General features: G+C 42.7%; 1 protein-coding gene and 1 non-coding gene across 3 annotated transcripts in view; both read left to right on the forward strand.

Annotated features, from left to right (window-relative positions):
* Positions 1-13,633, forward strand: part of robo1 (roundabout, axon guidance receptor, homolog 1 (Drosophila)) — a 315,801-nt gene that overhangs the window by 252,805 nt on the left and 49,363 nt on the right. For both annotated transcript variants that reach the window (XM_055226042.1, XM_055226043.1), the window contains exons 10-14: positions 7,053-7,134; positions 7,789-7,957; positions 8,497-8,663; positions 8,871-8,992; positions 11,174-11,408. In XM_055226042.1, the coding sequence (XP_055082017.1) occupies positions 7,053-7,134; positions 7,789-7,957; positions 8,497-8,663; positions 8,871-8,992; positions 11,174-11,408 (775 nt within the window). The remainder of the gene's footprint in view (positions 1-7,052; positions 7,135-7,788; positions 7,958-8,496; positions 8,664-8,870; positions 8,993-11,173; positions 11,409-13,633) is intronic.
* Positions 12,564-12,637, forward strand: trnai-gau (transfer RNA isoleucine (anticodon GAU)). Its single transcript has one exon. It is a non-coding gene; the product is annotated as a tRNA-Ile (tRNA).

The raw sequence follows: 13,633 nt of genomic DNA on the forward strand, positions 1-13,633 counted from the left end.
AAAACCTGAGACTAGTAGCGTTTTGAAAACACGCAGCGAAAAATTTGGCGAATTTTCGATTCAATATAGCCGACTTCCTGTCCGTCCTAGGGCGGCACTATGATTGGCTTTTTTGCTTGTCTCCATGAGCTCTATCACTGGTGTGAATTTCGTCAAGCTAGGGCGAAAAATGCGTGTCGGCTCCCAATTCATTTTAAAATTTTGAATTTTCTAGGTGGCGCTGTCGAGCCAGTGTGTGTGGGTCATTTTCGTGATGCATATTTTCTTGAATTTTTTGCCAAGCCGGTCGATTTGATACCCCCATGTGAGACTTTTCGTTGACGTTCAGGGGGTGAAAATTGCGATCCCAGGGGGGGAAAAAAAATAATAATAATAATAATAAGAAGAAACCCAGGAAGAACAATGCCCCTCGCCATCACTTCGTGAGTGGCGAGGGCCAATAATAATAAGAAGAAGAAACCCAGGAAGAACAATGCCCCTCGCCATCACTTCGTGAGTGGCGAGGGCCAATAATAATAATAAGAAGAAGAAACCCAGGAAGAACAATGCCCCTCGCCATCACTTCGTGAGTGGCGAGGGCCAAAAATAAGTTCTTAATTTGACTGGAGCAGTTTGGTGTTTTTGGCTGTAAAATTCTTTCCGATTGGCCAATGACACCTACAGATGCAGCCGAGTCTGGGGAGAACTCAGTTTGGCCAAAAAATGACTTAGACAGTTGAAGGTGAAGGTTGAAGGTGTTGAATAATTTACTAAACTGTACCAAACTGCATGTACTTTCTTCACGGTCTCTAGTTTGCTCCATTCATCTAGAAAATGCACAGTAAAGCCTAAACTCAGCCTAAACATGAAATAAGCTTGTTCCTCACAAAAGTATCATTACTAGCTTTTGCCAGTAAACCATAATCTTTATTTTGTGTATGTTGAACTGGGGTGCTAGCTCTTTTTGGCTCATTTTCACACATCTATACTTAAAACTGTCAAAATCTGTCTATGAGCATCCCCCCTGCTGCTGCCTAAATAAGCCATGTGTTCCTGTCAGCCCCACCCCCACCAAGCTATTCATCATCTATCTCCTCCCCCTTGGTCACATTTTCCAGAAACACCACATCCACTTCCACTGCTATGCGGATGACACCCAGCTCTACCTCTCTGGCAAACCAAACTCATCACTCCCACCATCAACCCTTCTTATTTGTATCAATGAAGTCAAATCCTGGTTCACCTCCACTTTTCTCAAACTCAATAGCAATAAAACTGAACTTCTCCTTGTCGACACCAAATCCACCCTAAACAAGATCAACAATTTTTCTATACTCCTCCATCTCTCCTTCCCCTCAGGTTAAGAGTCACCCGCTCCGCCTATTTTCACCTACGCAACATTAATCGTCTCCGGCCCTCCCTCACACCACAGTCCACAGCCGTACTTGTACACAGCCTCATCACTTCTCGCCTGGATTACTACAATTCTCTTCTCTTTGGTCTCCCACAAAAAACACTCCATAAACTTCAGCTGGTTCAGAATTCAGTAGCTCGCATCATCACACGCACCCCTTCCATCAGCCACATCACACCCATCCTACAGCAACTTCATTGGCTCCCCATCTCACACCGCATCCAATATAAAATCCTGCTCCACACATTCAAAGCCATCCATAACCTTGCACCTCCATACCTCTCAGACCTCCTCCATATTGCCACACCCGCTCGCTCTCTCTGCTCCTCTTCCTCTCTCCATCTCTCTGTTCCCTCAGCCCGGCTTGTCACAATGGGGAGCAGGGCCTTCAGCCGCTCTGCTCCCCAGCTCTGGAACTCTCTCCCCCCTGACCTCCGCAATACTGACACACTCTCACACTTCAAATCCAAACTTAAAACCCACTTGTTCAGACTGGCATATTCTTTATAATCCACAACTGCTCTGCCCTTTTCAATGTTTTTTTTTTATCTGAATGCTTTTAACTGTATGTTCATAAATATAATTTTAACTGTCTGTAAATTGTATATTATATTGTATTGTAAGGTGACCTTGAGTGCCCAGAAAGGCGCCCTATAAATAAATGTATTAACCTGTCAATCAAATGGCCCTGGTTCAACATGGCTACTCCAATGTGGCAATGTGTGTGTGTATGTGTGTTTGGGTTTGGGAGAGGTATGGGGGATCGTGTCAGTCTTATATACAGTGATGAAGTGTGGCGTGTTGGGCAGTGGGTGGCAGGGTGCGTTTGATTAGCCGACCGGGGCGAGGCAGGCGGGTGGGGCGGGTGTCTCTCCACAGGCGCGTTTCCATAATACAGGCCTCAAAGTCAACCTGCCATCCCTCTAATGAAGAGGTTTGGGATGGACGGGTCGTTTCAGCTACGGGGGGTGATACACTGCAAAAAAAAACAACATGCAAATAAAAAAATTTAATTGAAATCTTGATTTGAGTAATTTTGACATTAGACTGACTGTTATTTAATTTAACTTAATTTATTTAAGTAATTTAGAGTTATCAATTTGAAACTTCTTCTGTAGTTTACTCATATGAAAACATTTCATCATGTACTGTTTTATATAAAAAAAAAAAAAAAAAAAAAAGAGCATTTTATGTGTTAAAATGGCCCAAACTGACAATTCTAGGGCAGTCAAAACAGAAACATGGAAAAACCCAGGTTTATATCCCTATGGGAGAAATGCAAAAACAAAATTTTTGATTCAGAACATGCCATGCACAGTGACTACATTTAGTCTTCAAAATCATGAATTGGTGAATGGTGTGTAATATTTAAATGTTTTTAAAGTTCTCAATCAGAATAAATGCAACAATATAAAACAGTCTAATGTTAGCTTAGAGCATAAAGGGTTAACCAGCCTCACTCACAAACAGATCAGAACTGGCAACATTGATCATAAACAAATATAATGTGTCCTATAGTAAATACTGTAAATCTGAGATATAAATAAAAATATGCTGTCAAAGCCACACAAATCAACATTTATTGTAAATTGTATGTTTGTTTGTTTTTTTAACTGAATAAGGGTTGTCAAAAAATTGAAAATCAGATACTAATCAAAACAGAATAGAATATCTTTAGAATGATCTTGAGCTGTATCAGAACAAGTATAAAACCACATAGACTAGTATACGCCCATGGAACCTACCTGGACCACTGAGGGATTACACAGATATAAGGCCACATGGGAATATAAAAGAAAGTACTGCCATTTAATGTGGAAAATCACATTCTATTGTCTAAAGAAAGAGTTTATTATCATCATGACATCGGAATTGGGTTTGTTCCTTAGTATCAAAATCTAAATTTTAGTATTGTGACAACACTAAACTGGAGTCTTATTTTTGTTTTATTTTATTTGAATAAAGTACCTTGTCCAGTGGCCTTGTCTGTGTTTTTTTGTTTTTTTTTTTGGTCCATATTTAGTTAAAAAAAATAGAATTTTCTGATTTTGAGTCATTTGAAATGCATTGTTTTTGCAGTGAGCCACACAAAGTCATTCCAAAATTGCTTTAATGAAGAAGCTGCGGTTGCACGTCATGTGGGTGGTAGCATTTCAACAGTTTTCTTGGCAAAACACTAAAAACAGTTCACCTGGAGGCTAGCCAGCACTTTTTGGGGTTAGCTTGTTTACAGCAGCAGCAGCATCACCACAGGGAGACCCTCTCACCCACCTCCCACATCCAAACACCTTCTAATCTGAAATAAGCTGTTAGCAACTTTTCAAATTCTACTTTATACTTTACGTATCACTCAACAATGTACCTCCAGTATTTTGATTGGATTTTAACATACAAATCTCAATTTTCTGAAGTATCTACCAAAAAAGTACATTTTAAAACAAAAAAAATGGCTGGAGAGAAGTAGCTTTCTATGTGGGTGGAAGTCACTGTCTGTTTAGAATGTGAATTACTGCGTCTATATAATAAATCCATTGTCTTTTTCAATAAAGATCCAATATTATGTAAAACTGATTGTTGTGAGCTTTAAGTCATATTTAAGTAACCCTTTATTATTAGTCTGTTTACATCTCCAAAGCTCAAAATGCTCTGTTACACCTTGTGATTTCATGAAGCGGTAGTTTTCAAGTTAACAACTCCTTTTACCTTTTGTTCATTAAAGATTAGCTTCACTCGAATCATCCAAATGATTCTAGCGAAGATGTATGTGTAGTTTAAAAATACACAGTAGAGCACTTCGAAGGTCCTATATTAAATTCTCAGATGTTGCTGGACATACTTTGATACAAAAGCAATGATGACAGTAGTAGCTCAGTTAGTAGGTGAGTAGTAGGTGCTAGCTCTCTCACCTCACAGCAAGAAGGTCCCTGGTTTGAATCCCAAGCTGGTGGGATCTTTCTGTGTGCAGTTTTTAGTTTGCTATTTCTTTGCTTGGTTTCCTTTGGTTCATTCAGGTTTTTCATCTGTCTATAACAGGGGTCGGCAACTTCGCTTGGCTTCGGGCCAATTTTTTTCAGCGCCCACAGGTGGCGGGCCAGATGGTAAAGGTATTGGCTTACATATATTTATAAATACATAAATATGAATTACATGCATTTTAACTCACCTAAAACAGCCAATTAAAAAATCCTCGGGCAAAAGCTTTTGCTCCTTTTATTATGGTTTTGGTAAGAATTATGCCTTTGTTGAACATGGATACTAAAGGCGCACAGTATCGGGTAGAGCTATGAAAAACTTTTCATTTTAAGGTTTTACCTCAATTATACAGGTCTTTGTCTCATGATATTAATTGAAACTAATACTTTTGTGGTTAAAATGTGCGGATTTAAACAAGGATAAAATCTTTCTAAGACGGTTACTTGAACCAGGAAGCTGCGTAATTATTGCTTATCGTCAAATCTCTCCATCAAAATTCTTTTCTCACGCTGTCTTCTTGTGGCCATCACTGCGATTTAGCTCTGCCTCGAAGGTTAAACTACGACAGGCTTTTAGTCGTGCGTAATACCGCACTAACGGCTTCCTTACTCCGCATTTGGTGCCGTAATGACCTGCACCTTTACGCACGACTGTGAGAGAGCTGTAGGACTTGGATGATGCCAAGTGCAGCAAGGATCGTGATAAAATCACAACGTAAATGAAAAATGTTTAAAATTGACATGGCTAAGTGGATTTATGTTGTGTCAAACATGAGCAAAGGTCGGGAACAATAAAACCTGACATGTGGACAAAAAGCAAGTCCCCACCCCGGTTAAAAGAAATCTTCAAACTGAGTATTTTGACAGTTTTGTGATTAAGTGATTTATTTTAATAAAATAGGGAATTTTGAATAACTAACCACAGAAGTGCAAGAAGGCTATAGCGTAACTGGTGCACATTCCTTGAGCTGCGCGCAGTCTGCACACTTGCCTCACCAGATGTCCAAAAACAGTTAGCCACGATTTTGACTGGTGAAGGTGTATGTACACACCAGTTCATTGTTTGCTTTTAATGTTGTGTTACATGCACATCATGGGCAGTGGAATGCCCGTAGCGGTGCCCACATAACTTGGTATTTGTCGTAACGGTGGGTGTAGCGGACCAAAGGATGCAGACTCGGGGAATATTTACAGTATTTATTAAAGAAATGACAAATGGTGCAGTTCGAGGGTTGATCCGGCGGTGGGCAGGAGGTGAGGCACGGACCAGGATCCAGGAGTGGAACGTGGAGCGCAGCGGAGATGACGATGCGGGCAGCACCAGGGCAGGACGCAGAGTGCTAATCAGGGTCCGGGGTCGCGGAATGCAGAGATAAAACAGACAGTACCAGGGCTGGGAAGCAGGGTGGAAGCAGGGTCGGAGCTGAGCCGGGAGCGCTGGAGCTGAGACGGTCCAGCAAGCTGGGTGGAGACGCACATACGATCCGGCACCGAACGGGATGAGGCTGAAACGAAGATGAACCGGCACTGAACAGGGTGTAGAAACGCAGATGATCTCGCCCTGAGTGTCTGGTCCTGCCTCCTCTTATACACAGCAGGTGGTGGTGATCGCGCTGATGAGCTGCAGGTGCGCGCAGGAGGAGCCAGGAGCTCAGCCCAGCTCGGCAGGTGAGGGAAGGAACGAGCAGGACAGGAGGAAAAACGTGGAGCAGACGGAGCGGATCATGACAGTATTAAAGAATCAATGCCGGAAGAAAGTCCAAAATCCTCTGGCGGGCCAAAATAAATTGGCAAAGGGCCAACATTTTCCCGCGGGCCGGACGTTGCCGACCACTGGTCTATAATAAGTACAATACGCCAAATCCTCCAGCTAAGGTAGTCCTGACTAAGATGAGACCAAGATCTGGAGATAGGTTCCACTGCATTGGGCTGATAATCAGTAAATCTGGGCTGATGATTGATAAAATAGGTACAGTATATTCTAGTTACAAGAATAATTGTGTCAACATTTAGTAAAATAGTATGTTTAGTTTTAGTCCATTTTTGGTTCACAACATGTTATGCAGATTGAGTAGATTACAAGACAAATTACAGTAGTTTGCTGAGTGGGTTTCTCACTTATCTCACAGCGCATCTAAATCCAAGGACAATTTACCCACCTTGCCTGCAGACTGTCCCAAAGCAGCTTTGGCATCAGGAATAATCACCAAGGTACAGCTGCAAAGTAAATAAAGGGAGTGAATGTACAAAATATAAGAAATCATAAAATTGTGCTAATTAAGCTTTCAAATAGACAACCAGACATAGAACCCTCACCCTTAAAGTGTAGTTGTATTCAAACACACACCCCCACACACACACACCCACACACACTGTCTTCTCATCTGTTGCATAGCAGTGCCCACTCCTCCATGTCTGCCAATCGGGAGCATAACAGAGGAAAAATAGTCCCTAGTTAGCATCCAAAGAGTGTGGACATCTTTCCCTTGACCTGGATTGGATCATTTGGGCCTGTGTGCAGCTGCTGTGAGCCCGAGCGAGGGGTGATGGGTGAGGGAGATTAGGGAACAGGGACAGGTGCCTGGAACTGTGCAGAGAGAGGGAAAGGGGGAGAGGAGGAGGAGGGGTGATAATGGAGGCTTATTTTAGTTCATCATTTCAATTAACAAGTCTTATTTTGCCCGCAGCTCAGCGACACTGGCACGTACACTTGCATTGCGTCGACTCCGAGTGGAGAAGCCACGTGGAAGGCACATCTGGAGGTCCAAGGTGAGCCTTTTTTTTAAAAATTATTACTATTATCTACAGGTGTAAACAACATGATATTTTTTTTATACAACTTTGTGCTTCCCTTTCCTTATCCATTTTGAGTATCTTAATTATTCATTGCGTTTTTAAGCCCTTTGCACAACTCTCAAGATCAGAATGGAGTTTTGCTATGACAGGAAAGCTAACAATAGCATGCTACCACACACTTCCTGATTGCTGTACAATGAAATGCTTTCTAATTAGATGCAAGCACTACACGGTAGACTGAATATACCAAATATATACCAAATCTGTGTCATCTGTATCACATTTAGCTCAAATACATGGGAAAAAATCTGGTATAGTGCCATTAAAGGTGCACTATGTGGAGATGTAATTGCTTTGAATGTTTCACAGTATTGCATTAAACTTAACCACATATATCCATGGAAACAAGGAGGAGCTGCTACCAGTCCAAGTCACAAGTCAAATCTGTGGAAAAGCGGGCCTAGTCACTATAAGACTGCATGTTTTTTTGAGCAAAGCAAACACCTGGATGGATACGTTTAATGCTATACTGTGGAACATTTCAGAAAAAGTAATAACATCTCAGTGTAGATGTTATATAATGTTTATAGAAGTTTATGTGTTATTTATTAACTGTGTGTCCCTCAGAGTTTGGAGCTCCTGTCCAGCCCAACAGACCAACTGACCCTGCCCTCATCCCTTCTGCTCCCTCCAAACCGGAGGTCACAGAGGTCACTCGCACCTCCGTCACCCTGTCCTGGAAGCCCAACCTGCTGTCTGGAGCCACGCCCACCTCTTATGTCATCGAGGCCTTCAGGTAAGCCCCGCCCACCTCCTCTGTCATCAAGGCCTTCAGGTAAGGCCCGCCCACCTCTTATGTCATTGAGGCCTAAGAGACCTCTAGCCTGGCCGATTACATTATTGTATATATCTCTGGACAGTGTTAGCCAATGCTTTTGGCTAGAGTCAGTTGAAGCCAATTAAGGCTAGCATTTATAGCGACCAATTTTGGAGCCAAGTTCCACATTTGAAAATCCAAGTGCGTGTCTCATGGCAACCACAGAGCCAACTCAGGAGCGAGGCTGTTGATTGCATTCGCCCTTCCATCATGTAGAGCGACTTAAGCATTTTAATGCCAGAAAGACAAGCCTGTCTGAAGAAAGGGTGGCATTTTTTCAATAGCAACTGAATTGAAGCCAGGCCCAATGGAGCCAATTTGCAGCTATGCTAACTTCCTATTTGCAGTCCAGAGATATACAGTCTGCATTCTGTACTGAGGAATGTTGTCTCGGAGCTCCACAGCCCATTATTGAAATGCAACCCTGAGAATGGTTTTCCATGTGTGTGTCTCCACAGCCATGCGTCGGGCAGCAGCTGGCAGACCCTGGCGGAGCATGTGAAGACAGAGAGCTTTGTGCTGAAGGGGCTGAGACCCAGTGCCGTCTACCTGTTCCTGGTGAGAGCTGCCAATGCCTACGGCCTGAGCGAGCCCAGCCCCATTGCAGACGCCATCAAGACTCAAGGTGGGACCACTACATTCTGATTTATATTAGCATTAGCTAGACAAGAGCAGTGCGGGTTGAGTGTCTGCTCACCAACCAGAGGGTTGGCAGATTAAATAATATTTTATAAGTAAATTCTGTCACTGAGGGAAAAATAATAATGACAAAATTAATATCTGATCTATAGCAGAACTTTTTTAGGGGCTTACAGAGCTGTGTTTTTGACAGACATCCCTCCCACAAGCCAGGGCGTGGACCACCGGCAGATCCAGAAGGATCTGGGAGATGTGGTCATCCACCTGCACAACCCCACCATCTTGTCATCCTCCTCAGTGCGTGTGCAGTGGACAGTAAGTGGACACTAAAGTGCTCAGTATATGAATGTATGCCAATACAATGTAAGTGTTTTTGCACACTGTATTATGTTACTTTATGAATCCAACAGATGTTTGTTTATTATTTGATAATTACATGATCCGACATGAAATAAGCACATACAAGTGCAATTATATTACAAAAAGATTTAGAATTTATGGAAAAGCATCTTACATAAAACTCTCACAAACACAAAACAAGATTTGGTTGAGTAAATATAGCTGAAATGATGTAAATTATCACCACCCACCTTTACAATTAGCACATTATGCTAACATTCCTATAGCCTTCCAGTGAAACTTGGCAGCGTGCTCCCGTAAAGCTGTTAGCCATTCTCCGTCCCTCCCTCAGTATAATGTGCTCAGGTGGTCTAGATTATGTAAAAACTGTGTTAGCATTTAGCTTAGCACAAAGACGAAGTGGATGCCAAGAGGGTCCACATTGGGAAAGGATTAAAGCTAGCTAAACCGGTCAGAATACAGTGGAACATTCCAAGCAGACGGGGAAAACTGGCCTGTAATCGCTCACATTAGCCCGGACATGGCAGTATCTTTTTCACTTCTCCCACTTTCCGAGGTCCATCCATCATCATGAGTTTATGGGGCAGAGGATGTGGGCAGAGGGGCAGAGGGGCAGAGCAGGCCACTGTGGAGAGGAAGAATTCTGCCTCTGTATAGGGATTTAATGTGCCTTATAAAGCTATCATCATATCTATCATCTGCAGTATAACCTTTCCAGCAAGATGGATTCTCTGATATTTGTGAGTTCAAAAAAGGTGAAGCGTCCAAGCAAACCAAAGCAAACATGGCAACACGGGTGGAGGTACTTCAGCCTATTTTAGAGGGCAGCGGATGTGTAGGCTTTTCTCTCAAAGTCACTCCTGAAAACTCACCTGTTCAATCTGGCACGCCCCCATGTCCTCCACCGTCGTCTTCTGCTGTTTCTTATTGTTTGTGAAGTGTCTTTGAATGTCCAAAAGCTATCCCAGATTGTAGAACTCAGGCGGCCACACATCACACATAATAATTCAATTTGCACCAAATATAATCTACATTTGAGTATATTTGACTAGGCTATAAATTATTATATTACCTACTTTATGTGCACTTACAGTGATTGAGGGCTAGAACACACATCTCACAGCAAGAAGTTTTCGGTTTGGAGTCCCAGGTTGCCCAGGTCTTTCTGTACAGAGTTTGGATCTTTCTCCCTGTGTCTTACCCTAACCTTACATATGATCTATTATATAATCTAAAGTATTTCTTACAATTGTTAGTAATATAATTATATGTATCAATGGGTTTTTATAGACATTGTTAACCCATATACTATATGTTGTATATTTTTATTGTTCCTATTCAAAATGTCAGTAGATAACACTGGTCCAAATATAAAGCCCTGTTCCCCTCCCTCCCCTCCCTCCATCCCCTCCCTCACATCTGTTCCACATTTACACTTAAGAGCGTTCACACTCCACTCTTCCTCTTCTACAGTATTATTTTAACAGCCGTCAAGTGGTTTCTATCAGAGTGGGGCAGGCTGGCATGCACCTCGCTGCCACCTCGCTCTCCATACCGCACATAATATAAGTGGAGAAAGTGCATTTGACCAATTGTTTGATGCAGCTAAGCTACGCTAGCTGCATCGAACAATGGGTCAAATGCACTTTTTCCACTTATATTAAGTAAAATGGGCTTTTTTGAGCTTTTAAGATGTTATAACATTATGCCCTCATCAAACACATACATGGAGTTGTAACTAAAAAAAACTTCATGATTTCAAATACCCCAGGATTGTTACATAGCAGGTAAAACATAAATCATCACCACACTCATTCTAAGCATTTCTACCATCAAAGTCTTGGGTTAGCATATAGATAAAGGTTGCTAACCCTAGATGCTGTATGTTTTTTCAATATTAAATTCCTTTGCTGCCAGTAGATGGTGGCCTAACACCAGTTCCTCGTTTAGAGAGTGCAGCTGTAGGAACATGATGTCTATTGTCTGAAGCTAGATTATTTTAATTTCTAAAACTAAAAGTTCCAAGGCAAAGGTTTAAAGGCCAAGAGCATGTTTAAAGGCCAATAACACAACAAATAATGCACAATATAGCAGTAATAAGTCTGAACCCATATTTCTCCCGTCTCATCTGGGCAGGTGGAGCAGCAGTCCCAGTATATCCAGGGATACAAAGTGCTGTACCGGCCGTCTCCAGCAGAGGGGCAAGTGCGTAGCGATTGGTCGGTTTTCGAGGTGCGTACGGCGGCGGAGGACAGCGCCGTGGTGCCCCAGCTCAAGAAGGGCGTCACCTATGAGTTTAAAGTGCGACCATTCTTCAACGAATTCCAAGGCACGGACAGCGACGTGAAGATTGGGAGGACTCTGGAGGAGGGTGAGTGGCCAGACAGTTACAAGAACCATATCACTATGTTTTCTGATCTATGTTATAATGTTGTTTACCCCCATATATATAAATATTACATAAGCAGCTCTTGAGGTCAAAATAAGTCCACTGTGTGCTGTCTGGATCTAATTAGGAAACATTTTATTGTCCGATAATCAGGAACTCTACTCTGATCATTGAGAGTTGTGAAGAGAGCTTATAAACTCATCATGGTAAACACTTAGCATGTTTAGAATGCATAAGGTAAGTGAAGAGGACCACAGCAAACCGTTAAAGTGAACTAGTTCTGTTTTTCATGTTTTTATGTATAGCCAAAATGGTATATCACTGTTAATTTATTTTTCATTTTTTATTTGTTATGTTATTATTTATATAATTTATAATAATTTATTGTATATATTTTTTAACCAACAATATCATTGTGTTTGCCCATCTGAACCACAGAAACACATATTATGTTTGGATCAGCAACTTTTAAAACATACCAGTGCCACTAAATGTTCTCACCCTAAGCTGGTCGTTTTTCCAGGAGTGGTCCACGGTAGAAAAACTCTCAAGTGCTTCCCTTCAGATAAATAATGAAACAGAGGAATAATCATAAGTCTTGGGTGGTTTTGCAGGGCTCTGTGGGTCCGTGCCTCATTGGGCGTGGTGCTGGGGCTGTCTGGATAAATGTTAGGAAGTCAGGAAGTCGTTAAAGAGCCATATGTAATGTATAAAATATAATGATGTGCTCAGAATATCAAAAATGTCCAGAGTTTTTCCATTTCAGAAACTAATTTGTGGCGATGATTTTTTATGAACAACTAAATCTAAAATGTGAGCAAGGATTTTAAAGGAGCTGTATGTAAGAAATTGAAAACGAAATCACATAAACGTGACCCGTTTGTGTCCCCTGATATGAAGTAAACATGTTCAACCAAATATAAGTTTTCAAATGCTGATTTTTTCTTAGCTACAAAAACATTGGACATGATGGACAAGTTGTTTATATTATAATTTTGTGTTTGGGTTCAAGATGATCCACATGACGCTCTCATTTGGGTTGCCAGTACTACTGCTATTACAATTACTACTATTACTACTACTGCTATGGCGACTACAGCTACTATTACCAACTACGGCCGGTTAGCTCAGGTGGACGGCTGGTTAGCTCAGTTGGTTAGAGCGTGGTGCTGATAAAGCCAAGGTCATGGGTTCAATCCCCGTACGGGCCAACTCTCTACAATGACAAAACCTGGTTCACACCCAGACTGAGACATCTGAGGAGGGAAAAGGAGAGGCTTTCAGGTCAGATCGTGAAGGCTACAGGTGTTGCAAGTATGCTTTTAGCAAAGAGGTGGAAAAGGCTAAAGCAAAGTACAATACACGTCTGGAGCAGCACTTCTCCACCAACGACTCTGCTTCAGTCTGGAGAGGGCTTAGGCAAATCACCAACTACAGGCCCAAAGCCCCTCCCGCCGTGGACAAGAAAACAACTAGCAGAAAAGTTAAACAGCTTTTATGCGAGTTTCACACCCCTCCCCCTCCCCTCTCACCATCATGGACATTACCTCCAAACCCACCTTGGACCCCCCCTCCTCCCGCACTGCCCTCACAGTTGTGGAGCAGGACGTGACTAAGCTTTTCAGGAAGCAGAATACCCGTAAGGCCGCGGGCCCAGACGGTGTCTCTCCTTCCACCACTGTGCTGAGGAACTGGCTCCTGTCTTCATGGACATTTTTAACACCTCCCTCGAGTCATGTCACGTCCCAGCCTGCTTCAAGCTGTCCACCATCATGCCTGTCCCCAAGAAGCCCAGGATCACTGGACTTAATGACTACAGACCTGTGGCGCTGACGTCTGTAGTCATGAAGTCATTTGAGAGCCTGGTCCTGCACCACCTCAAGTCCTTCACCTCCCCCGTCCTGGACCCTCTGCAGTTTGCCTACAGAGCCAATCGTTCTGTAGACGACGCCATTAACCTGGCCCTTCACTTCATCCTCCAGCATCTGGACTCCCCGGGAACCTACGCCAGGATCCTGTTTGTGGACTTCAGCTCTGCGTTCAACACCATCCTCCCTGCTCTGCTCCAGGACAAGCTCGCTCAGCTCAACGTGCCTGACTCCACCTGCAGGTGGATCACTGACTTCCTGACGGACAGGAGGCAGCGCGTACGGCTGGGGAAGAATGTCTCGGACACTCGGACTATCAGCACAGGATCTCCACAGGGC

The sequence above is a fragment of the Periophthalmus magnuspinnatus genome, chromosome 13, assembly GCF_009829125.3.
Source record: "Periophthalmus magnuspinnatus isolate fPerMag1 chromosome 13, fPerMag1.2.pri, whole genome shotgun sequence".
NCBI lineage: Eukaryota > Metazoa > Chordata > Actinopteri > Gobiiformes > Gobiidae > Periophthalmus > Periophthalmus magnuspinnatus.